General features: G+C 34.0%; 1 protein-coding gene across 7 annotated transcripts in view; it reads left to right on the top strand.

The window, feature by feature from the left end:
* The window catches only part of LOC136040948 (tudor domain-containing protein 7-like), a 150,699-nt gene extending 124,398 nt beyond the window's left edge, over window positions 1-26,301 (top strand). For 6 of the 7 annotated variants that reach the window (XM_065725393.1, XM_065725394.1, XM_065725392.1 and 3 more), the window contains 6 exons: window positions 1,262-1,461; window positions 6,783-6,871; window positions 14,631-14,785; window positions 16,348-16,508; window positions 23,726-23,877; window positions 25,987-26,301. In XM_065725393.1, the coding sequence (XP_065581465.1) occupies window positions 1,262-1,461; window positions 6,783-6,871; window positions 14,631-14,785; window positions 16,348-16,508; window positions 23,726-23,877; window positions 25,987-26,186 (957 nt within the window). In that variant the 3' untranslated portion in view covers window positions 26,187-26,301. The remainder of the gene's footprint in view (window positions 1-1,261; window positions 1,462-6,782; window positions 6,872-14,630; window positions 14,786-16,347; window positions 16,509-23,725; window positions 23,878-25,986) is intronic. The other variant, XR_010620920.1, reaches the window with a different exon arrangement.
* The last annotated feature ends 1,267 nt before the right edge of the window (window positions 26,302-27,568 follow it).

The raw sequence follows: 27,568 nt of genomic DNA, 5'->3' as shown, positions 1-27,568 counted from the left end.
GCTCAGCCAGAGTCGACCCAGCTCTAAATGGGTACCTGGAGAAATCTTGGAAAGGTAAACAGGAAGGATCTTCAAAAGCACATGATGGTTGGCCCCCTACCCCCTTGCACTTCCTGGCTGAAGGGCCAAGAAACGGAGATCAGCATCGTCGGTAGGTGCCGTATTCTTTACCTTTTTACCTTTTTTTTCAAATACTAAACCTAAAAACTTAATTACGTCACGTCGTCTATCAGAAGATAAACACTTGTTTAAAATTTTAACGCAAAACTTAACATTAAGCTTTATTTATTGCTATCAAATAATTCGTAATACTGTTTGGGTTTTAAATAATGTCCCTACCGGCGCTGCTCATCTCAGTTTCACGGAGCCAGCCATCTTCTCCTTTCGCACACCATTCCCATTTACCTTCCCTAGATTTTCTTGGCACGTATTTAGAGCTGGGTCTACTCTGGCTGAACTTACAGAGTCACGCCACTGACCCCGTTCTAAACCAAGTAACCAGCGACACTAGGTCTCGGAGCCCTGTACCGCCGGACAAAGAGTCTCAAATCTAGCGCTCTAACCAATCGGCTAAGACGGCTAGCCGAGTAGCAAGCATAATATGACCACCATGTTTAAAATTCCATGTTTGTTCTTTTTTTTCTTTTTTTATTATTTGCACGTGTGTCATCTCTGTGTTGAACCATGCTATACCGATGGGCTAATTCGCTTTCAACGTTGTTCCAACCCAAATAGATGAAAAGACCAAATTGGTGACGGACGAGTTAATCGTACTGAGACTGTTCATGATTTCTTTCGAACTTGCCTAGAGTCAGGTCATAATTCAGGGCTAGAGAAGGTTAAGTTGGAGTCTCTTTGAGTAGTGATGATTGATGCAGAATGAATTTGCTATTATTTTTATTTGATTATTTTATGTTTTATAATAGCTTTTATTATTTTGGTTTGGTTTAATTAAATTAGTCAGTATTTACGCGGACTTTCGCACGACCGTAAATCTTCATTGGTTTTTCTTCAGTGCAGAGGTATTGTTTATTTTATTTAATTATTTGTGAGTGTTAGAAAATATAAGTTGGAGTTGTTGTAACTTGTCGCATTAATAAAGATTTACCTTACCTTTGGGATTCAAAATGGTTCCTTTTGTCTGACGACATCTTGACATTTTTCATGCTTAATTTAGACCGTTTTTTATAATATTAAATGACTATTTTATACTATAAAAAGTTATCTGTTTGTTCACTTCAGTTTTTGTTTTATTTTTTAGGCGTATGAGTGTAAATTGTCAAATGTCAGTTCTTCCCTAAATTTCCCTGACAAGGTGAGAAATTGGAGTGAGGGGAAGCAAATTTTTCTCAAGGTAGAAAAAGTACCAAAATTTCCTTCGGAATACTATCAAGTTGATATCTTCAAGCAGAATAGAGATGGGAATCTGGTATCATTGAGGACCCATATTGAACAGGATTGGTGAGCTTTTTTTGGAAAGATGTTTCTGAAATAGCATAATATTTACATAGATACCCTTAATGTTGTGAATTAAATCTTGAAATCTCGAACTCGAAAATAAATCACTTATTACATTGCATGCAGGGTTGCCACAAACGACAATTTGTGTCCGTATTTGGGTAAGTTTTTTTGGTTGCCAAAATTTTTTCCAAAGCACCAGTTTTTCCTTCGAAATTCTATGATCTTGATATCTTCAAACATATTAAATATGGCAAAGTGGTATCCTTTGGAATCCATCTTAAAAGAATTGTGATTTTTTTAAAGATCTTTCTGAAACAGCCTAGTTTTTACCTAGATATATATCTATCTTAAGTGATATAGCAAAAGTAAGATCTTCTAAAATAATTTAGAAAAGAAATAATTCGTCACATTGCATGCAGGGTTGCCGCCAACGGCCATTTGTGTCTAAATTTTGGTTTTTTCTTGCCCAAAGTTTCCCAAAGCACCGGTTTTTCCTTCAAAAGTCTATGGTCTTGGTATCTCTAAAAACATTAAATATGTTAAATTAAACATTTAACTTAAACATTTAAATTAAACATCTCTAAAAACATTAATTATGTATTACATTAAAAATGTTTTTGAAATAGCCCAGTCTTTACGTAGATATTATTCATATTATTTAAAATAATAGGGAAAAGTATTTAGATAGGTCTTCTAAAATGTCTATTTAGAAAACAAATAAATCATCACATTGCTTGCGGGGTTGCCACCAACAACCATTTGTGTCTGAATTTGGGTTAGTTTTTCTTTGCCAAAGTCTTTCCAAAACATCAGTTTTTGATTCGAAAATCTATGTTCTTGCTACTTTCAAATGCTGTAAATATGATATCTGGTATCATTTGCAACCCATCTTGAGCAAGTCTGTCGATTTTTTTTTTTTTTTTTTTTTTTTTTTTTTTTTTTTTTTTGAAAAATGTGTTTCTAAATTAGCATAGTCTCTATGTAGATATTATTCATGTAACTTTAAGTAATATTAGAAAAGTAAGGTCTTGTAAAGTGTCTTATTAAAAAACAAATAAACCATCACATTGCATACAGGGTTGCCGCCATGCCGCCAACAACCATTTGTAACCGTATTTAAACATGTTTAAAGTGTCGGCATTTTTTTTTAGATAATTTATAAAATTAGGTGGTTTTGGAGAAATTTCTCTACGTAGCAACTTCCTGGAGTAATGGTAGCCCTGAGTTTAGAAACTAGTAGAGATCTTAGATTAAAGACATTAACGTAGAATTAACCAACATTTTAAATGAAAATTGGCTTTATTTCAACTTCATTTTTTAGCATATCTTTTTAGCTTAATATTGTATTTCTGGTAGAATACCTTTTTAAAATTAAAATATTTGCTCAGGTGGGCCTTCAGAACTAGGAAGGATTTTTACAACATCCACTACCTCTTTTAGAAATTACCGGCTCTCCACTTTTCTGAACTTCTAAACTGAAGTTTTGCATTGATGACAGTGGAAGAAAGCGGCCGACACTCTATTTACCATTTCATTTACCAAGTTTACCTTTACATTTACTTCTTGTTGTGAGGAAGGATAATTTATATAGAAGATTTGGGCCTAAGACTCTTTCTTATTCTGGGGTTTCATGTATCCCCACGTCCCCCTCCCCAAAAATAAATTTATCATTAGTCCCTGAAATTATCTTAAAGGCAAGAATTAAAGTCCTGTTTTTTTTACCCTGGTCAAACAGTTCGTGGTTACAAACTGTAGTAAGGAGCGACCGGGCTCAATAGTAACAGAAACCTTAAAAAATAGAATTTTGATACCAATACCTACATCAAAAGCATTGCATTTAAATGCCGATTTTAAATATATAAGTTTCATCAAGATTAGTCTTACCCATCAAAAGTTACGAGCCTGAGAAAATTTGCCTCATTTTTAAAAAATGGGGGAAACACCCCCTAAAAGTAATACAATCTTAACGAAAAGCATACCATCAGATTCAGCGTATCAGAGAACCCTATTGTAGGAGTTTCAAGCTCCTATCTACAAAAATGTGGATATTCGTGTTTTTTGCCAGAAGACAGATCACGGATGCGTGTTTATTTATTTATTTTTTTCCAGGGGTGATCGTATCGACTCAGTGGTCCTAGAATGTCATGGGAGGGCTCATTCTAATGGAAACTAAAAGTTCTAGTGTACTTTTTAAGTGGCCAAAAAATTGAAGGGCACTTAGGCCCCCTCCCATGCTCATTTTTCCCCAAAGTCACCGGATTAAAATTCTGATATAGCAATTTTATTCACCATAGTCGGAAAACCTAATAACTATGTCTTTGGGGCGACTTACTTCCCCACAATTCCCGTAGGAGGGACTGCAACTTACAAACTTTGACATGTGTTTACATATAGTAATGGTTATTGAGAAGTGTACAGACGTGTCAGGGGGTATTTTTTGGTTTGGGGGGAGAAGTAGAGGGGGTTTACATGGGAGGATCTTTCCATGGAGGAATTTGTTATGGGGGAAGAGAATTTCAATGAAGGGGGCGCAGGATTTTCTAGCATTGTTAAAAAAAAAGAGGAAAAAATAAGTATGAAAAATTTTTTAAATTAAAGTGAGGAGTGGCATTAAAACTCAAAACTAACAGAATTATTACGCATATGAGGGGTTTACCTCCTCGTAATACCTCGCTCTTTACGCGACAGTAATTTTAGTAATTTCAACTATTTATTCTAAGGCTTTTGTGATTCAGGGGTCATTTTTAAGGAATCGGAACACAAATTAATCCTTAGTGTAAAGAGTGAGTTATTGACGAGGGGGTTAACCCCCTCATATACGCAATTAAAACTTAAGAATATTGAAGTTCGTTACGTAAGTTAATTGCTAAGTTACGTATATTTTTTTTACTGATGAAAACGTTCGTAAAAAATTAAATTTTCTAGTTGCCTTTTTAAGTAATCAAAAAATTGGAGGGCAACTAGGCCTTCTCCCTCGCTCCTTTTTTTCTCAAAATCTTCCGATTAAAACTATGGGAAAACCATTTAGCCAAAAAAAAAATTAATATGTAAATTTCGTTTTAATTATTTATGTACGAAGAGCCAAGATCAAAACATGCATTAATTCAAAAACGTCCAGAAATTAAACAAAAAAAAACAAGTTTTTTTCAATTGAAAGTAAGGAACGACATTAAAACTTAAAACGAACAGAAATTACTCGGTATATGAAAGGGGCCTTTCCCCCTCAACGCCCCGCTCTTTATGCTAAAGTTTTTTACTGTTTTAAAAAGTAGTGTTAAGAGAAAGATTCACACTTTAGCGTAAAGAGCGGGGCGTTGAGGAGGAAAGGCCCCTTTCATATACGGAGTAATTTCTGTTCGTTTTAAGTTTTAATGTCGCTCCTTACTTTCAGTTAAAAACTTGTTTTTTTATTTGATGTCTAACCATAACAGGTATTTGAAATCTTACCTTGTTGTCGAGTGATGCACTGCAAGCAGGTTGTGGATACAACTTTTTGTCTCTTCATTTTTTATTCTTGAGTCAGCATGGTGGTTTAGCGGGGGAGGGGGGTAAATTCCCCTTTGATTTTTTCTCTCCCTAGATTGATAATAAATATTATTTTAGTATTTCCATGAAAAACAATTTTTTCTGTACTGAATGAAACAAATAAAAACTAAAACAAAATTACCCCCTCCCTCTAAGATTTTCAAAAGCATACCCCCCCCCCCCCCGTTTTAAATTTTTGTAGATTGACGCCCAGCTCCTGCGAATTGATACTGAAACTTCAGCAGTCAAATTAATTTGCCTCAATTATAGTCAATGACTGACGATTGACCGTGGTATTTTTAATCTTTATATTATTTTTTTAAGGTATCATTTTGAAATAAACTACATTTGCTTACTCGTTCTTTTCCTTCTAGAAGGATGTTTTCTTTTACGAGAAAGTTGGTTTTTCGTTCTAGTAAACAAATTAAATAAAAAAAAGTAAAAATACAAATTACTTAAAAATATTTTTTTCTCTGCATTTGAGAAAAAAATCCTTTTTTGGGGGGGGGGGGGCTTTCTTTCAATAGTTGCTCGAAATATGTGTACTTATCTTTTGTCAAAAATGGAAAAATTTGATATTTCTGATGAAATAGATGTTGTATCTCCTGGTGTAATGCCAACTACTAATTTAAAGTTATTATCTTTGTTTTGTTTTTAGATTAATAGAATATATTTAAAGTTTAACATGAGATCCAAAATGCTTTTATTTAACATATCTGCTTTGGATATAAATAGTCGAATGCAGAGTTCATAAAATTTTTCTATTTAAAAGTGCTACTTCTAATAAATCACTGCAGCACCAAGCCACCCGAGGCCACAACTGTACACTCTCCACCCCAATCTATTCAAAGCCACACTCTTTATCTCCTCCCGTGAAGTTTCATCTCTCAATAAATCCTTACTTATAAAATTTTTGTCACGCCATTGTATTCTAGCCGTGTGCAGTATGGACTTTGAAGCCCGGAGGAGGTGTACATGGCTTTTCGGTGGGTTTAAACTAATTGGCTGTCATAGGATTTCCGCTAGAATACATTTGCCCCTAACAGATAGCGAAAAAAGCACGATTTTTGGTAATCTCTCATCCTTTATCTGTAAAACATCGCCTAGTCATCTCAATTTTTCTTTTGATATAGCCCTAGAAAGTGCGATTGAACTACATATTTTGCACTGCTTGTCGAACTGTGTCTTCGTAAACTTAAAAATGTTTAAATCTTTAAAACAACCTTGTCTTTTTTGTTAGCCATCGACGCTTTTTTTTTAACTATGGGGTTTGTCGAGTCTTCCCCTGCGACTAAGTCTTGGGAATAAAATCTCATTAATGGTTTGGGATTGGGCTTCAGAGCATGGTTGTCTGAGGTGAAGAACAAATAGTATAAAATCTGCCTTTTTTTGGGTAGTAAGATTGTGGATCTTTTTGGTTACCCCTTGTATTTAGGCTATCATTCTAAGGCACCCCAGAAACTCAAAGTTCTCAAGATCCTACTTTAAGGCTATTCCACATGTGGCGAAGATTTTGTTTGTGAATTTTCATGCGATTCATAGTAGCTCTGTTCCATGGGAAAAGACAGATAGTAGATTTTTAGAAAAAAATTAATTTCTTTAAGAGAAAAAATAAATCCTAGAAAAAATATGTTCGTATTCACATAATTCGGATCACTGCCGTTCATTTAGTGGTCCGTATCCTTACGTTTTGACTTTTGCGCTCTCTCTCTCTCTCTCTCTCTCTCTCATTTCAGCGATTAGCTATTTATATAGTTTAACTTATTTTAATTTTTGAAAATGTGGTACTTTTTTAGGATCAAAAGAGTTCTTCCAACACCTGCTCTCCAGAGAGCTGGGTCGTCTAGTAAGTCGTCTACACCCTCGCCAACATCTTATCTAGTCGGTACGTTGTTTGTTTTATGATAATTACTCAGTGGCTTATGCGCAAAGGATTTTCTTTCTGCGGAAATTTTTTTTATCGCCTAAAGTTACAAGTAACAGCTTGTTGTGACAACTCTTAAGACATTAATAATAATTGACTGGAAATTTGGGATTTATGTGTGGTATTTAAGATGTCGTGAATTATCTGTAGTTTTTAGTTAACTTAGGTGTAAAATGTCTTATATCATATAATGCATTCCCATCCTCTTCAAGTTATTTTTGATTTTCTTAAATTGAAAGAAACCTTGAATTTTTGGGGGTGCAAAACTTGATTAAACTCCCCGGTTTTTTTTATGTATTTTTTTCTCTTTTGCTGAAATTTAATATCAATTTATACGCTATACGGAAATGAAAGAAATGTTTTTATGGTGAATATAAGGTATAACATACTTGAAACAAAAGTTGTAAATTTTTAGAAGCAAAGTTTTAAATTTCTGGATGGAATTTTTCTGTAGCCTATATAAATTTGTTTCTTACTCTCTTGGTTAAAAACGTCCGTCTTCGAAAGTTATGATCTTGTGTGCTATAAAAGCAGTGTGATCTTTATAGTTGATTACTCCGTAGCTATTATCTGCTCTCGAGTCTATATCTGCCACTTGCGCAGTCTAATGCGTTTTTCACCATCTCTCGGTTAATTTTTCTTCTAAATTTTTAGTTTAATTTTAAAAAAATTCATTGAAATTTTAGTTTAATCAAAAAAAATCCGTAGCTCATGTTGTCAACTCTGCCTTTAACCCTTGCAGAATCTAATGTTGTTGTTATTTTTGGCGTGCAAATTGATTTGTTGCAGATTTTGTTCATCTGAACTCCGTCGTTGATTCTTGGCTGTTTTTGTTTTCTCTTCTTTTTTTCAAGTTGATTTATTGAAGCTGCGCCTGTTCTTAACGCTGCTTCTACTTCTTCCACATACGTAGTCTAATTTTATTGCTTTTGTTTCCCTGCTTTCTTAGTTCAAAATGTTTCTTTTTCGAAACTTGAAAAGACTGCAACCAAGAGCTATATTGCAGAGTTTCCAAGCCTCCCTCTACAAATGCTTTTTTCGCGAAGAAAGATGGCGTTTGTTTGTTTTTCCCTAGGTTGGTCGCATCAGGTCTGTAGTCTATAATTGTAGGTAGACATAAATCACTCAGGCATAAATTGAAATTTTTAATATCCTTTTTAGTATCAGAGAAACTTGTGCCACTGAAAAGGAGGCTAAGAAAATCTGTTTTTTTGTGTTTTTTGGGCATAAATTGTTTTACAAAGATCTTTCTTGATGTTTTCGGAAAGTGTACGAGATGCATCCTTTGCTTTTAAGGCTTATAGTATATATTCAGGCTTAGTTGTTCGAAAACCTATTCCCAATGGTTTTGTATGTGACCAACACGGGACCCAGAGATCGAATCACGCTGCAGGAATGCACTGCAGGGCCGACGCAGGGATCTTAGTAGTCAAGAAGCGTCGTTAATTCTTAAATAATAATAATAATATGTGACCAACCTTTGGTTCCCATTGATGTGATTTTTTTTTATCGCAAAACTGCTCGTGGATAACAGAAAATCGCAAGTGTTCACACAGAAACGGTTCACTATAGCTTTTGATCCGCAAAATTATTATGATATGTTTAAAAAGCAAATGCAGAGGAATGGGCTAAATCAAGTTCTAGAAGCCAAGAAAACATTCCAAGGGCCAATCTGTGAACGGCTAAGTGTTGTTTGTCAAATATTAATGAAAACTTCTGATAAACATGATTAGTTTCTCAGTTGTTTGCAATTTTTGGCTCTACAAAGCTACAATGCGATTTTCAACGTCTCAGTAGAAATATTTCAACACAGCCGTTGAACCGTTGTGACGCATTGACATGTAGAAAAAAAGCGAAAGAAATTTGACGAATCGCGCCAGAACCGCCGTTTAAACGTAAAATCGTATCAGTGGGAACCCAGGTGTAAAATGCTATTAACTCTAAAACCTTCTTTAGCTGACGGGCTCATCCTCTCTTCCTCATAATCTGAGAAAATGTTGCATTTTTTGTTGCATTTTAACATTTGAGGTTAGTTTTAATAAATTCACGGCAGTAGAAACATCAAAGCTAAGCTTTAGCATAAATGTTTTCCTTTCCAGTCTGTCTTTGTTGTTTTATATATTTTATAAATTGTTGTTTCGCGAAACAACAATTTCAGCGCAAAGACCACAAATAATTGTTTTCTTTAGCCTCTTTTTCTGTGACACAAATTCTTTATTTTTATAAAGACAATCTTTATCTTTATAAAGACAATTTATTTACCTCTATTCTTGCGCCATTTTGTGGCACAAAACAACAATTTCAACTCAAAGAGCGCCAAAATACTGGATTTTTTTTTAGCTTCACCTGCTTTCAACTCCTCGAGGATGCTTTAACAGGAGGATGCGTACCTGTGTTGCTTTTACAGTGCTTCTCACTAATTGCAGTAATTGTATTAGCACAGGGTTGTATCCAGGGGTGAGGGGCTTGGACCTGGGCTTCCCCGAAATCCAAAATATTCCCTAATTTCTTGATACATTAAATTCAAACTATCAAATGATATTTCAAATTATCAAAAAAAAATATTATCAAAGAAAAAAAATCGTGCGAAAGTGCCTGTTTGACAAGGAGTGTTTTGTCAAATAAATCACCAAGCAGGACAGAGTAGAAGAATATGATACTATGCATAAATAGTATTACGGTGGTTACAACTCTAAACTATCCTTGGAAATCTATTGGCTACTTTGAAGCTCAGCCAACTTAAATAACTTTTTTTGCCGGTCCAAGTAAAAAAAAAATAAGAAGGTAAGGGATACAGTACTAGACCCTTAAAGTCCATACCGGAGGTGCTGGTCTCTGTTTCAAGGTCCTTCAACCAGGAAGTTTAATTGGGGGCATGCTACCCTGTGCTTTCACAAACCCTTCCTACTTACCTTCCCCAGATCTCTCCAGGCAACTATTTTGGGTTGGGTTGACTCTACCTGGGCTTACAGAGTCAAGCCACTGACTCCCGTCCCAAGCTAAATGAACTGACAAACAAACAAACTGATGTATGCATCAATAATATTAACATGTTACTAACGACTAGTTAGTTTTATAAGGACTTTTTTGGAATGCAACACGGTCTCAAGAATAATTTTCATGTCAGAGTTTTTCACTCAGTCATTTTACTGGCTTCGTTCAAATATATATGAGCTGAAAGTACTACTACTGACGACTACATCACCAAGCCGTCGGTAGCCAACACCGTCACGCATGCTCCTCCTCCATCCGAATCTATTCAAAGCCTTCCTCTTTACACCCTCCCACTAAATTTCTATTTCCCTTCAATCTTTCCTTGAGAGATTCTCCCATCTCATTTGGAAATGACCTGCTTCTTGCTTGGCCCTAGACGGTTGACCCTCGAGGATAATTTCTGGTGATATGTCATAAGGAAATATGGAATTTAAGCTGAAAGTAATGTAAAAGAAACTATTTTGAGATACATATGAATCATCTCACCGTTTTAGGATCACATCACTTTCAGTCACTTTACGTTTTGTTTTTTAGAGTGAGAAACGGGGATACACGTATATCAGGAAAAAGATAAATAAAAGTTAAAGTAGGGATAAAATGTTTTTAATAGACAGTGATATATTTCACAGAAAATACTAGATATTCCGGTCACATATGCAGTGACCGCCATCAGTAGTAATATGTCATCAGTCTTCGAGATTATCTACGCCAGACAAAAGAAACTTCTAAAAAAAATTTTGAATAAAATTTTAAAATTTAAAAATAGGTTAGAGAAGTCATAGTTCTTTTGGAGTTTAAGAGTATAATGCTTTTACAAATACGAATTTGGCAGAAAATGTTTGGCCAGTTTTGAATTACATCGTCTAAATTTACTATGTTTTTCAGTGAGTCGTTCTTATTACAGCATACCATAATTTCTTTAATTATCATTATACCATTATTTATTTAATTTATCAATGCTATAATTATGACTTTAGTACTATAATATAAATTTAATGGCTAGGAAGTTCAAAGAACGACAGATTGTAAATACACATTGTTATAACAAATTTAAATAGCTAGTACAAAAATTAATATCTCGGGGGTTATAGATTCGGGTCCCACTGAGGACGCATTTTAATATAAAATTATCGTGGTTGAGATTGAAGATGAAGATTTTGAATTACAGCGTCTAAATTCACTGTATTTTTGAGTGAACCGTTCTTATTATACTATACCATACTTTATTTAATTATAATTTTACTATCATTTTTTTAATTTACTAATGCTACAATTATGTCTTTAGTACTATAATATAAATTTAATGGCAAGGGAGTTTAAAGAACGACAAATAATAATAGCAAATTGTAATATCAGATTTAAATAGTAAGTTCAAAAATTAGTATCTCGGGGGTCGTAGGTTCGGGTCCCACTGATGACGCATTTTAATATATAATTGTCGTGGTTGAAATTGAAGATGAAGATTAGTTGTGAACTAGAGCGTCTAAGTTGTGTTGCGAGAGCAACACATTGGTTTTGTCGTGTTTTTTTCTAGCACCCCGATTTCAGCTTATTCCTAGAAAGTGGTAATGGTTTAACCTCTGCAGTTTTTACGGAAAGTGTGGACGTTGGGCCGGATTGATGAATATGACTTTTCATTTTGGAAAGATTCGTAGAACTCTTGCCTGTGGCCAAAAACCTATTGTTTCAACCCATTTCTGTTCGTGATTTCATCTGAGTTTATCATTCGGTTTTTCGCACTTGGGATTGCGGTAGAGAAATGTATTAGATATGCCTCTTTTAAAATTAAAAGTTCTCGCATTGCTAAAGAAATTAGAGTTTATCCTTTGCTCCTTTCTAAGTGATGACGCTAGAAACTTCGCCTGCGGCAAAAAAGTCAACTTTTCAACTAAGACAGATAGATTTTTTTTGACGGCAGTCAATAGCTCTTGATGAGCTGATTAAAGTATGTGTCTTCCATTTTTTGGTAGAAAAATTCCTTCGTGAGATATACCAGTTTGAAAGTTTAAAGGGATTGACAACTTCAGTAGTAAGGAACATACTGAAACCAAAAATAGGCCGATACCAATTGTGAGACATATAAGGGAGTTTTAAGCAATAGTTGGCTGTCAGCTCATAATCATTTTCGGTAATGAGGCGTTCGCAACTTTTGCTAGTTGGTGTACCTATTATTTGTCTCCGGTGTATTTGATGGTAAGACCAATTTGATTCCAGTGGTAAGACATGCAGGGGACTTGTAATTAATAATCAGCTGTTAGGCCACAATCATTTTCAGCGATGAGGGGTTTGCAGCTTATGTGAGTTGGTGTATCTAGTATTTATTTTAAGATTATTACAGATTAACAACTTCAACGTTTAATCGAAGCGAGGAAACAAAACCAAAGTGTTGCTTTCGCAACACTTTACTCGGCAAAGCCGAACAAAGGTTGCCGCAACACCTCACGTTGCCCGTGCAACTTAGATCTAATTTACTATGTTTTTGAGTGAACAGTTCTTATTATACTGTACTATAATTTATTTAATCATAATTATACTATTATTTGTTTAAGCTACTAGTAATGTAATTATGTCTTTAGTACTATAATACAAATTTAATGGCAAGGGAGTTCAAAGAACGACAAATTTTAATAGCAAATTTAAATAGCAAGTACAAAAATTAGTATCTTGGGGGTCGTAGGTTAAAGGTCCCATTGGGGACGCATTTTAATATAAAATTATCGTTGTTGAGATTGAAGATGAAAATTAGTTTTGAATTACAGTGTCTAAATTTACTATTTTTTTGAGTGAACAGTTCTAATTATACTATTATCTGCTTAATTCACTAATACTGTAATTATGCCTTTAGTACTATAATATAAATTTAATGGCAAGGGAGTTCAAAGAACGACAAATTTTAATAGCAAATTTAAATAACAAGTATAAAAATTAGTATCTCAGGGGCCGTAGGTTCGGGTCCCACTGAGGACGCATTTTAATATAAAATTATCGTGGTTAAGATTGAAGATGAAAATTAGTTTTGAATTACAGCGTCTAAATTTACTATGTTTTTGAGAAACCTTTCTTGGACTGCCGCTTTGTTATATCTACTATTGACATCTGAGAAAACACGAGATCTTTTCTTTCCTAGCTTTTTTTTTTATTCTGAACATGTACTATAGGTCTTAAAACCAAAGGATGTATCTCATGCTTTCTTTGAATACATCTAGAAAAATTTTGGTTCAGGTTCAAGTATTTTCAAATAAATGAACTGATCTTGAGCCCGGAAAATAGCAAAATTGTTTAGATTAAGCGTTCAAAAAGACGACTAAATGATCAGATATAATGGAAACACTGATCATTTACTCACTTTTAAAAATTGCTTTTAGTTAATTTTGAAAAATGAAATAAAAAGAATCAAAATCTCTTCCAAAAGGTGGCCACTCCCGACCCCATCCACTCATGCTTCCAGGGAAAATAACAAATTTGAAATAAAAATGGTATAAACGTCAATTGGTGGGATTCATTATAAGAATTTGGCGAGATAATATAACTTTTACTAACTAAAAAATAACACGACGTGGCCCCCTGCTGGGTCTTTCATTCGACTTATCGTAGCGACGAAATCCTATTACAATTTAATGCTTTGTAATTGGTTTACGTTATCTTTTTAAGATTAGTAGAAGTTTAATATAAACAATATTAATACCAGTTATAAAGTAATTGGGAAAGAGGTCCAAAAAGAAAAAGGTATCAGTCTATAAAAAAAATGAACTACCTCGGACTGTGGATATAAGCTTAACCTCCAGCGTGTGTGTGGATATAATCTCAACCTCAAGTATGTATGGATGTAAGCTCAACCTCAGTGTGTTAGCTGCTGAACAGCTGCATATCCAAAATAATTTTACAATAAGATAATATAATAATTTTAGCGTGTGTTTAGACGTTGTAATAAAAATAACATAAATAACAATAGATAAAAATTTAATAAATTATAATTTAATTATTATATAATATATATATATATATATATATATATATATATATATATATATATATATATATATATATATATATATATATATAAAGTAAAACAATTCAAAATAGAGATGAAACCTTTTTATTGACAGCGAATAGATATAAAATTATTTAACTGGATATTTCGAACACATATACAGTGTTCATCATCAGCAGTGAAACTGGTGATGATGAGCAGTTTTACTGCTGATGATGAACACAGTAAATGTGTTCGAAATATCCAGTTAAATAATTTTATATCTATTCCCTGTCAACAAAAAGGTTTCATCCCTATTTTGAACTGTTTTACTTTCGTCATGGAAAGGCAGTGTGGTCTTCGACGTTATATATATATATATATATATATATATATATATATATATATATATATATATATATATATATATATATATATATATATATATATATATATATATATATATATATATTTTTATATATATTTATTATATATATATATATATATATATATATATATATATATATATATATATATATATATATATATATATATATATATATATATATATATAGCGTAACAGTATAGTCTGTAGTATAACATTTTACTTTCTTTGGGTTAAATCTGATTACCGATATGTGTATGGGGTTTTATTCCTTTTATCTATTATTTAATTCGTTATTATTTATTTAATTATATTTCATTAAATTGTGTTTATTCCAACTTATTTTTTTCTATTTGTTATATTTATTATAGGAAATATGAGACAATTGAACTTATCAAGAGAGGATAGTTTGCATGTTGTAGCCCTTGAAGGTGTGGTAATACCACCTCTTCCAGTACCTGATGTTACTCATGATGGATTTATGGACGTCATTACTACAGTTGTAGTTTCACCCAGTAAATTTTGGGTAACAGTATTTTTTACTTTGCCTGTTCCTTTGTGTTCTTCTTCGTCTTTTTACTTTGTGTTTTTGCGTCTTTTATGCTTAGCTTCCTTTTAATTTGTGCTTTACTTCTTTTCGCTATGTTTTTGTTTCTTTTTTGTTTCAATTATTTTCACTTTGTTTTTACTTTTGTGTGCTTTACTTCTTTTTGCTTTGTTTTTAATCCTTTTGTGTTTTACTTCTTTTAGCTTTGTGTTTACTTCTTTTGTGCTTTACTTCTTTTTACTTTGTGTTTTTACTCTTTTTACTTCCTTCGTGTTTTTTGTGTGTTTTCTTCTTTTTCTTCTTCTTTTCCTCTCCTATTTCTTGGATGCCAATATTTATTTTATTTTGTTATTTCTCAAGGGGGAGGTTAATGCTGAGTGGTTCAAAGGAGGAGGGGGCTTGGCTGGGGGTTGACCACTTTGATCAAATTCTTCGCTTTGATTCGGCTGTTTTTGCTTATATTTGAGTCGGAAAGCCTCAACAAATTATTTCAGGTTAAACTCTGGTGTCCGATAGGGAGATAATTTGTCACCAGTGATGTTTGCTATTCTCATTGGCTGTGTTCGGTGGAATCCAAGTGAACCAAAGCTGCAGTCTCTTTAACAGATATTTAGCTAATGACTGAACTTTCTTGTCACTGTTTTCACTTAAAAAAGGTACTGATCTTCTGATTCAATGATTCATTTAGAGCTGGGTCGACTCTGGCTCAGCTTACAGTGTCACACCATTGACCCCGTTCCAAACTGAATAACCAGTGACACAGGTACTCGAACCCCTGACTTCAGGATTTCAATTCTTGAGCGCTAAGGCTAAGCAGCTTGAAAACTTAATCAAGGGATTTGAGAATAATTGTTTCAGATGCATATTTATTGGACAGGTAGTATCATCAACGCCTTTACCTAGGAAAAGACGAAACACTTGTGACTGATAAACAAGTGATGGCGTGAATAGGGGCATATGGTGTGAATGGGTGGTGGCCGGCTTCCCCTTGATATTTCCTGGCGGGTCTTTCCAGAAGCAGAAGATGTGGACGGCAGAGAGCGACGCCTAAACGCTGTCTCGAGATGGCTGATGTGCTATTGAGCTAGTCCTTTAAATATCCTTGGTTCAAATCGCTGCTGAGGTCACCGTGGAGAAACGCCATCTTCGTCTTATGTGCCAGCTGAAATGGAAAGACCTTAGTGTCAGTAAGTTTAGGTATTATGACGAAACGTACCATAACACTGGTCAGTTATTACTGACAGTAAGCAAATGCGGAAGTCAGAAAGTTCTATCCAGTTTAATGTTAGTAATTCCAAACTAAATTTTTGTAATTAAAATAAACCTTACGCCATAAATCAGGCCAAATGAAGTCTGGTTTATGGTTAACCGTATGATGGTGAATCTGAATAATTGAGTTGCTGATATTTCCGAGAGGTGGCGTTAGAAATAATTAAAAAGAGGGTTTTTATTCCACACTTTTTCTAGTTTCTTCTTCTATGGGATGGGAGCGGGGTATTTCTTCTGTGGAAGGCTATGTTACTGAAGTATTCTTATTCTAGATCCAGTCGTATCGTGATCAAGCTGTAATTCGCAATTTTACTGATGAAATGACGGAATATTATACAGATGAGAATTTGCTATTATTTGGAAAGAATGTCTCTGTTACCAACGCTACACCAGGGAAGTGTTATGCTTTTAAACACGAAGAAGTATGGTATAGGTTAGTGGATTCATCCTTTTTGTACTCTTCTGTATTCGTCATCATTTCTGCTTTCTACTCTGTTTTTGGTTTTGTACTGTCTACTTTCTTTTGTCTGTATTCTTTTGTCTGTTAAATATTTCCGTTGCCAACGCTACATAAGGGAAGTGCTATGATTTTAAATACGAAAACTCTTGGTATAGGTAAGTGGGCTTATCCTTTCTCTACTCTTTTGTTTTCTACCCTGCTCTTTGTTTCGTACTTTATACCTTTTTTTGGCTATTTTTGTTCTTTTCTGTTAAATATTTTCGTTACCAACGCTACCCCAGGAAAGTGCTATTCTTTTAAATACGAAGAATAGTGGTATAGGTAAGTGTGTTCATCCTTTTTCTACTCTTTTGTTTTTCATCATTTCTTTTTTCTACTCTGTTTTTGTTTTGTACTCTCAGCTTTCTTTAGTTTGTCTTCTGTTCTTTTCTTTTTTCTTTCTGATTCTGTTTTCCACTCTTTTGCATAACAGTAAAAAGGTTTACTCTAAATAATTTTGCTCCTTTAGAAGGGAATTGGTGGATATTTCTTTTTTATTATTAGTATTATTAATAAATGGGTCACAAAAGTTAAATCTCTAACATATGTCTCCCACACAATATTACTAACAAAACAAAAATAAACATTACCACATTACATACGGTATTATCTACATTATATAAAGAAACATTAGACTTTCTAGAGGAATAATGCTACTTGTAAAAACAAATAGAAGCATTTTTAATGATGATTCTTAATTTAGAATAATCGTTCTAAATTATTATTTCGTCCTCAATTATTCAAAAAGTCTCAAAATAATTAAAAATATTCTCAGTTAATCTAAACATAATTGTTGGATGTTTTCGGTATATACTTTGTGACGCCAGACCCATCAAGAGTCTCTCATATGCTGCTAGTTTTTCCCAATTTGAAAACACGGTTTTGTCGCCTGTTGAACCTTCGCTTGAACGAATCGACAAATGACCTTGATGAAATAACCTTAAGGAGACAGTTACAGACTGATATACAGGGTGACCCAAAAAGATGCGTACCCATATTCTATTTGATAAAAATCAATTTTTTAACGAATGTCTTTTCTGTTGCAGGACTTGAAAGGTGAACTTGGGGACGATCTTTTGCAGCTATAGTCGCCCCAAAAATGTCTTGGATAAATCAGCAGAAGATATTTTCCCTGGAGACCTATTTTGCGACAATATCATACCAGCGTACACATTCAATTTTGAAAACGTTTCCATTGCCGCACCTTTCCTCCAAAATCAACGATTAATAGTTGGGTTACATAGTTCAGAGACGATAGGACTGTAGTGGACTTGTGTTCTAAAGCCACAGGAAGCACTTAATCAGGCAGGAAAAAGAGTGCAAGGACAGAAGAAAACATTGCTGCAGGGAGTGACTACACTGTCCTTCACTGTTCATCTAAACGTAACTAAACATGTTCAATTAAACGTAATAACACGTCGCAATGATTCCATTGTCATTCCGCGTTCTTGGCTGCGTCTACGCTCCAATTTCCTAGGGCTGTGTCCTACTGAGTCCCTCAAAGCAGCAATGTTTTCTTCTGTCGCACTCTTTTTCCTGTCTGATTAAATACACCTGTGGCTTTAGAAAATAAGTCCACTCCAATCCCACGCTCTCTGAGCTTCGTAACCCAACAACCAATTGTTGATTTTTGTAAAAAGTTGCGACAACGGATGATTTTGTCGCAAAATAGGTCTCCATGGAGAATATCTTCTGCTGATTTGTTGAAGACATTTTTGGGGTGACTATAGCTGCAAACGGTCATTCATAGATTCGACTTTGATGTCCTGCAACAGAAAAGACATTTGTTAAAAAATGGATTTTTATCAAATAAAAATATGGTTACGCATCTTTTTAGGTCACCCTGTACAATACCAAACCAAACTGTTTTCAAGTATTCTTTTCTATGCTTTTCCTCCCTCAGGTAGTCAGAGCTAACTATGTGCCTACTTGTTTTTCCGCAGTGAACAAGTTCATTAGCAATCAGCAGAGCTTTGACAGTGACCAAATGGATGGTAAACCATCCCTAACTATTCTGAATGACCATATGGATGGTCGTGGTCATGGATAGCCCTAACTATACTGAAGCCGTGTTTGTGGTCACAGAAATGACGTTTTTTTTTTCTTTTGTTTTTTGACGTAATACCTTATATTAGGGTTGTTTTTTCCAAGACCGTATTGCTTTTCTATGACAAACAAAGAAATGCATATCAGCTGATGACGATTATTGTATATGTGATCGAAATACACAGACTTCTGTATCTGTTTTCATTGTCTAATAAATAAACTTATCCCCATTTGAACGTTTATTTGTTTGGAATTGACGTTGCATTTTGGGTGGTAGAACGCTCTATGCTAGATGAGATGCCGGTAAATCTTGAGCAGTTCAGCCTTTAAGCCTTTTCAGCCTAAATCACTAAATGCCATTCCTAATGCTCTTTCTGAACATAATAATCGCTTTTCTCGCAAATTCATTTTTAAGCCTTTTTGGACCCTTAAAAATGGTAAATGCTTTCTATGTGTTTTGGTATACAAAGCGTTAAAGTATTGGTTTCAAACTTACTATTTCATAATACAATTCAATTTGTTAGAGTTATATAATCCATAAGCATTGACTTGTCACAATTAAGTTGGATGCAAGATTCAAAACAATTTCTCCATTTTTCTATCCGCCATGTTTTTCTGTGGGCTTTGATATTTTTCGACACCTAGGTAAAACGGTCGTTTTAAGCAGCCTAACAGAATAAGAAGAAAACATGGTGGGTTTGTTTTGAATTTTTTTTATTCAACTACTACTACTACTACTAATAACTCACTGCAGCACCAAGCCGCCTGAGGCCAACACAGCTACGCACGCTCCTCCTCCAACCTAATCTATTTAAAGCCTCCCTCTTTACACCCTCCCAGGAAGTTCCCATTTCCTTTAAATCCTTATTTATGACATCCTCCCAACCCAGACAAGGACGACCTGCTTTCCGTGTAGCCCCAGACGGTTAGCCAAAAAGGACAATCTTCGGTAATCTGTCATCCTTCATCCGTAGAACGTGGCCTAGCCATCTCAACCTTTCTTTCATTATAGCCCCAGAAAGCGGGATTGAACCACACTTTTCGTACAACCTACTGTTTGAAATACGGTCAGTCAGCCGGGTACCCAGAACAATCCGTAGGCAATTTCTTTGGAAAACATCTAGTAAATTTTCATCTGCTTTTCGGAGTGTCCATGCTTCAGAGCCATATTTGACCACTGTCATCACTGTAGCTTCCAATATTCTAATCTTGGTTTGTAGGCTTATCTTTCTATTCTTCCAAACTTTTTTTAACTGTGAAAAAACACCCTGAGCTTTAGCTATTCCACTTTTAACATCTTCACTGCTCCCACCATCTTTACTAATAATACTACCAAGGTAACTGAAGCTCCCAACCTGATCAATCTTTTCGTTACCTAAGGTCACCTGTTCATCTTCACTTATTCCTAACCTTAGTGACTTAGTCTTCTTAACATTAATTTTCAAGCCTATTTTAGCACCCTGAACTCGTAAAACCTCTAAAAATTCATTCATTTTGCTCACACTTTCATCTAATATGCTTAAATCATCAGCATAATCTAAGTCCAGGAGCGTTCTTCCTCCCCATTTGATTCCATGGTCTCCAATTGCCTTTCCTGTGCTCCTTAAGACGAAGTCCATCAAAATGATCCATATAAAGGGGGATAGAACACAACCCTGCTTAACTCCTGATTTAATACAAAACCAGTTGCTAACCTCATTTCCTACCTTAACCGCAGCAGTATTATTCTCGTACATAGCGCAAATCACTTTAATGTATTTTTCTGGTATACCATATAACGATAAGACCTTTGTTAACGCTGTTCTATCAACAGAATCGAAAGCTTGCTCATAATCGATAAAACTAAGGACCAAAGGTGTTTGACAACGAAGGGACTTCTCAATTATTAACCTAAGAGTGAAAACATGGTCGACACATCCTCTACCTTTTCTAAAACCGCATTGTTCTTCCCTTAAAACTTTGTCTACAGCATGTCTCAGTCTAAAAAGTATCATATTACTCAGTAATTTGCTACCTACAGAGACCAGACTAATGCCTCGATAATTCCGACATTCACTCTTGTCACCTTTCTTATACAGTGGTTTAATTAAGGTTTTCCTAAAATCATTGGGTACTTCCCCTTTTTCAAAAATCATGTTCATAATCTTCAGTAGCTTATTCCTAACCTCAGAGCCACCATATTTAAGGAACTCATTAATCATACTATCAGCACCTGGGGCCTTATTATTTTTTAATCCTTCTAGTACTGTCGCTAATTCTTCCTCACTAAACAAATCTTCCTTCACATCCAAGGTATCACAAACTTTTTCATTTTCATCTATATCTTTTCCTGCAACTGTATCTCGGTTTAGCACATTCTCAAAATGTTCCACCCATCTTTCTTTAACTTTTTCCTTATCACTAATTGTGACCCCATTTCTATCTTTAACTGGGACTAGTCCGGATCGGCTACTCCCTTTCAATTTATTAACATGCCAGTATAATATTTTACTATTATGCCGTCTAGCCGCATCTTCCAGATCCATGTTTGTGAATTATGCTTTTACAAAATGGATTTGTTATGAAATATTAAGTTTGAAACAAATGTTATAACCCATTTTATATCCAAAAAATATATAATTAAATTATTATATTCAGAAAGAGCATAAAAAATTACATCTAGTGGTAAGTTCACCTGATTCTTAGGTGAATAATTAGGTAAAACTTCTCAGTATTTACCAAGATGCCTAGATTGGAGAAGCTTATAAATTAAATTTTGTTTCGAATTCTTATAGTCTTTTTACAACAGTACTAGTTTTTCCAGTTTTGTTCTAGTTGAAATGTCAAGGGTTTCTAAGCCAGATCTGTGATCTTTTTTCCCAAAACTAGTTCCCTTTAGTTTGAATATATTCTATAAAAGTTCTTCTTGACAATTTGAGTCTAGAACCAAGCACTGACCGGATAATATCAATGTTTGAATACTAAAAAGTAAGTCTGAGAAGTAACTCTTTACTAAAAAGTAAAGTTTGAATTTTGTCCCAATTCTTTGAGAATGACTGCTGAAACACAAGAGTCGTTTAATTAGAATAATAAAAAGCTTTTTTTAAAGTACTAAAAACTTTAGCGTAAAGAGTGAGATGTTGAGGAGGGGGCAACCCCCTTTTTATATGTAATGATTTCTGTTCTTTTCAAGTTTTAATGTTCCTCCTTACTTTCTGTTGGAAAAACTGGTTTGTTTATTGAATTATACCCCTAGAAAGTAGGTTGAACTAAATTTGTTAGTACTGAACGACGGATTTAGTACTAGAATAATTGACGACAAAAATTAGCATCTGAAGTACCTAGTCAACATTACTTGTATTGACAGTATTTGGATCATATTTGAGCAGTTAAAAAAATTCTACCATTTAAAAAGTATTAGGAAAGTGTTTTCTAAAATTCATAACACGTTTTCTGTGCTCCATTTGTTAGCTTTGTCACCTTTTTGGAATGTTTTTAGTGCGTCAGATAAAGGAGCTTGTCGATCAATTTTTTTTCGTTACGCTAAGCTCCTACTGGGTGAATCTCTGTGGGCCAAAAATCGCCTTATGGTTTCTGTATATGGAGTTTTCGATCTGTATGCTGTTGTCGTGGAACGTAGATTACGCTTTGAATAGAATTTGGATACTTCAAATAGTTTATTTATTCCCTTTTATAATTTTTATATTTTCCTATTAAAATTGTTTTTTTGTTTCCTTCTCTCTTTTTCCCCCTTGTATGCTCCATTTCGACTCCATGGTGTTTTTATTGGGTTAATAAAGCTTCATTCATTCATTCATTCATTAGAAATATATATTATTACAAGGTGGAATGTTTAGACATAAACAGTTTATATTTGAATTACAAATAATTTTGCTTATTGTCTGGTGCATGGTTGTTTCACTCCCTTATACAGTGATAAGGGAGTGCCTTATTTTTTTAGTCACATAAATAAGAAATCGTATCAACCACCTGTTCAGCAATAGAAGAACAGAGTGGCTACATAGAGAAACAGAGAGTTGATTTGTAAAAAATGTTGTGAAAAAATGTTGTGACTCAAAACTGTGGCTAAATTTCATTTAGAATATAGAGAAGTTTACTTTTTAAAAGCCCCCCCAACAGACACAATGTTCAATGTACAATATCGTTAGCAATAAACAACGGCAACAAACTAAACTGTTGCCATATTTCCAACATCACTCGCAATAAGTAACTATAAAAGATTAAACCATTATCATAATAGCTGCTATATAATATACATACCACAATAATTGATATCATTATGATATTATTGGATGAAAATTTTGACAGTAATAACGGATTTAAAGGTGTGATTATTTAACTTCACTTTGATTGATTTAATTCAGATTAGAAGAACCTCTTCATACCTGAAATTATCGGTCTAAAATTATGTTAAAGTTTTAACAGTTTTGCAATGCGTTGACCTTAACGTTAAAAAATAACACCTGCTTTTCCTGATTTTGATTAAAAATGTTGATTGAAAAAATTAAAAAAAAAATTAAAAAAATTTTGAAAAAAGAATCGTTAAAAAATTTTTGAAAAAAAATGATTGAAAAAATGTTCCTGCTTTTGATTAAAAAGCACCAAACTTTACGGATTTAATTCTTCATAAGTAGAGGCATATTTTTGACATTTTGTCACATGTGCGACATATCGTCACATATTTTGTGACATTACCGCATGTTTGTGACATAGTGTCATTTTTATGACACAATTTATTTTCGAACTATTTGTGACTTAATGAATAGGGTGTATTTGAAGACTTGGACATAATATGAGGCCTCAATTGTGTACGTTTAGTGGAAATTTTATTTAACTGTCACTTTCTTTTGTCATTGTTAACTGTCACTTCCACTGCTAGCTTGTCGGTTCCATTGTCCTTGATACTTTAACTGCTACTGTCCTTGGTCACTGTTAACTGTCACTGTTAACTTTTAACTGTATTTTTTACTGTCCTTGGTACCTAGTTGAATTTCAGCATTGATGAAGCCACTGTGAGAATGGTGTTTTAGTTACAGTTTTGTCAACATTCTGTGATTATTTCAAGTCTATTATATTTTATTACAATGTTTCTCTTTTTATTTCAGGGTTTTGTTGGAAGAGCTAAAACCTGGTGCGAGTTTCCAAGGTACTCTTATTGACTATGGAGACGCAATTATTGGTCATCTATCCGGTTTGAGAACATTGACTCCCCAGTTTTTTGGACGACCAGCTTTTGCTGTCTCTTCTTCTTTGGCAGGTATACTTCATGTTTGTTTTTTTTTTTTTTTTTTTTTTTTTTTTTTTTTTTTTTTTTTTTTTTTTTTTTTTTTTTGCTGGCTCTTCTTATTTGGCTAGTATAATTCTTGTTTTTTTTACTGCCTCTTCTGCTTTGGCTGGTATACTTTTTGCTGTTTTATTACTGCCTCTTCTTCTTTGTTTTTTTTCTTTTTATTGTATAATTCTTGTTTGTTTTTTTTTTTTTTACTGCCTTTTCTTTTTTTGGCTCGTATACTTCTTGTTTTTTTTTATTACTGCTTCTGTTTCTTTTTTCTTCTTTTTGCTGCCTCGTCTTCTTTGGCTGGTATAATTCTTGTTGTTTTTTTACTGCCTCTTCTTCTTTAGCTGGTATACCTCTTGTTGTTTTTATTACTGCCTTTTCTTCTTTGGCTGGTATACGTCTTGTTGTTTTTTATTACTGCCTCTTCTTCTTTGGCTTTTTTTTCTGTCTCTTCTTCTTTGGATGGTATGCTTCTTGTTGTTTTTTCTTACTGCCTCTTCTTCTTTGGCTGTTTTTTTTCGCTGCCTCTTCTTCTTTGGCTGGTATACTTCTTGTTTTTTTTTTGTTTTTTTTTTGCTGCCCGTTTTTTACTGAAACCCCGTTCTCAGGATTGCAAATTTTGACTGGTATTCACCGTTGAAATTTTGAGTCTTTGAAAGTCTAATGTCTTTTCTTTAAAAATGTCTTCTGTTTAAAAATAAAAACATTTTAGGCAAAACAGGGTTTTCTTTTGTTTGGAATGCAGTTATTTAGAATGAATAAAAAATATTTAAAGAAAATGCCTAAAGAAAGACTTGTCTTTGTTTTTTTTTTTTTTTTTTTTTTTTTTTTTTTTCACGTTGAAGAAGAGAGGTGGGCTTGTCCTTTTGAAATATTCGCTTTGCTTTTTCTGTTTTTTCGTTTGCCCTTAAAACCCCTATTTTTGATCGTTTTGCTGCATTTATTTACGTTCTTTTACTTAGACCGTAAAGGGGGTATCTCAGTATTCCTCTAACCCCCTCCTCCAATCTCTAATACTATGAAAATGCTGGAAATTTTCCCTAAATGTTTAATCTGAAAAACGTCTACTATGTCTTCATCTAGTTTAGCATGTCCATTTAGCTTTATCTTACAGCAAATGTGATCATTCAGTTTGTATCAAAAATATAGCCGTAATTGGCTTTCAGGCCATATAAATACAGCGATTATTATTAATGAATGCTCAAATCACGAAGCTTTAACATGAATATATTTTTATTCAGAACAGGCAATAAAGGTGAAAAAATTCATGTTAATTTTCGTTAATTTAAATAGCTATCGTATAGCACTCAAAAATGAGCGCTAAAGCATGCTACTTTTACAATCTCAAGGGATACAGAAGAAGGAAAAAATCGCTTGTTAAATACGCTTACAAAATAATAATAATAATAATAATAACAATAATTTATTCCAGAAAAACCCCATGGGCCATAGGAATTTTACATAAAAAACAAAACAACAAATTAAACTAAAATAAATTAATACTATTTAAAGAAAACGATCACGATGTGCAGCTGTCTTGATGAAACCTTGCTATCTTTTCAATACTTATTTCATTCTATCTACCATCCATACCTCATTCAATTTTTCTTTACCATACATCTTTCGCCTCCATTCATTCAATTCGACCCATTCACACAAAAAATGTATCAAACTTTCATCCTGAGATCCACACATAGGACAAGCAATAGATTCTACCTTCTCCCCTTTTCTCCCTTGATACTTTCTTTTCTTTCCAATTAAAAATCCATTTCCCCTCCAATCCAAATATACCTTCAAATCCTCTCTACCCAACCTTCCAAAATACCTCCTCCCCCCAACTACCCTTTATCTGTCTAAAATTTTAACGACCCTGAACGATCCAGACTTTCCCATCACATCTGGATTTCTATTAATATTGCGCGAAGGAATTTGCATATCTCTTCGCACTACACTTAACGTGTTTTACTTTGTTATCATGCCTAGTAATTCCGCTCATTAGTACGGATGGTGGAAAAATAGATCGATGCTTCTCGTTTCCTAGTAGTTTTACATTTCGCTAAAAATTATAGTGTTTTGATTTTATTTCAGATGTAGTACCGTCCTTTGGAACATGGACCTCAAAGGAATGTGGAGTTTTTCAAACACTTGTTCTCAATCGTCCTTTGGTCAGCGAGGTAATATCGACTGACAGAGAAGGCTGTCTTGTTGTAAAATTGTATGACACATCTAGTGAAGACGATGTTATCATAGCAGTTGAGCTTAAAAATAGGTTGCGGCCTTTGATGTGATTTGAGACTGTTGCCCTTTATACCTTATGGCCTCTTTCCAGTTTTTGTTTAAGTGAAATTAATTGATGTTTGGCTTTTGAGTTTTGTAAAATTATATGAGCATTTTTGTATTGTATCCGAATTTGCGTTGACTTTAATCTTGTTTCTTGAATTTTATTTCATCTCTTTCGGGGCTGTTTGATTGATGTATATTGTAGTAAATATTCAATGGTTATCCTATCCAGGAAAAAATATGTTGATGGAACAATTCTTACTTCATAATGAGTATAAAAATTATAGCCAACAGATTCTTTATGCTATCATGATAATAACATCGTAAGACGAAAAAGTCGAAAGTAACTCTAACGTAGTTGCAGGTAATTGTCTTTGCTTTAAGTCATTAATAAAGTTAACCAAATTACCATTTTGTTGCTCGGCAACCAAAAAAAAATTATTTTGAATTTTTGGATTTTTAATCAAGTGCAGGGCCTGAATTGTTTGTGCTGGGACACCGGGATAATATATATGTTTTTCTTTCTGTATTGTAGGGGTGGTTCTTAAGGGCTGGACACACGTACATTTTTTAGGCACCGGTTTGCCAAATCAATTCCGAACTGCAAAAAAAAAAAACGGTGGTGATTCGAGCTTGAAAAATTTCAAGCTTTTAGTACCGATTTATAAAACAGCACTGAATTTCATCGTGATTATAAAAAAAAAATGCTCTTTCTGAGGTGTTTCAATTCTCAAACGTGTCCTTTTCCTCAGCAAGAAAATCAAAAGAACGAAGTTGAACTTAATCATGTTGACACTGACATTGACCTTGACACTGACATTAAGAAACGAATCCAAAGTGATCCAAACGCTCAAATGAAGTATCGAGCTCTGATTCATGCTGTACTTAGAATCATTGATCTCATTGGGAAAACTCAAATTCATAATAGGAGATCCACAGCCTCCTTTGGAAGCTTAGCATCTGAAATGTCACAGGATTTGTCAATCTTTATCAGCTTCCACACCGAATCGGGATTCGAAACGACTAATCTCTCTTTTGATCAGCCAAGTTGGCGCGATGTTTAAACAGACACTTGGGAAAATGACATGTAGTATACAAACAGACTTCAATAAAAGGACCAATACAAATCTTTTCACATTCTTTCAACAAGGAATACCAAAACCTAGAGGATGCCGATCAGCCACTAAGTTAGTGTTTTCGGAAAAACTGGGAGCGTAAGATCCGATGCAAATCTGTTTGTATAGAACAACTCTTGTCTCATCATAATTCATTGCGTACATCAGCTCACTTGTAGACATATTCAGCCTATGTGACTTAGGTTATAAAGGGACTTCTTGAAGTTACTGAAACGGCACTTTAATCTTATCGAGTATATCATCAAAGACTAACT

Source organism: Artemia franciscana, chromosome 21, assembly GCF_032884065.1.
Source record: "Artemia franciscana chromosome 21, ASM3288406v1, whole genome shotgun sequence".
Classification (NCBI taxonomy): Eukaryota; Metazoa; Arthropoda; class Branchiopoda; order Anostraca; family Artemiidae; genus Artemia; species Artemia franciscana.
This window is presented reverse-complemented; position numbering and strand designations above follow the sequence as displayed.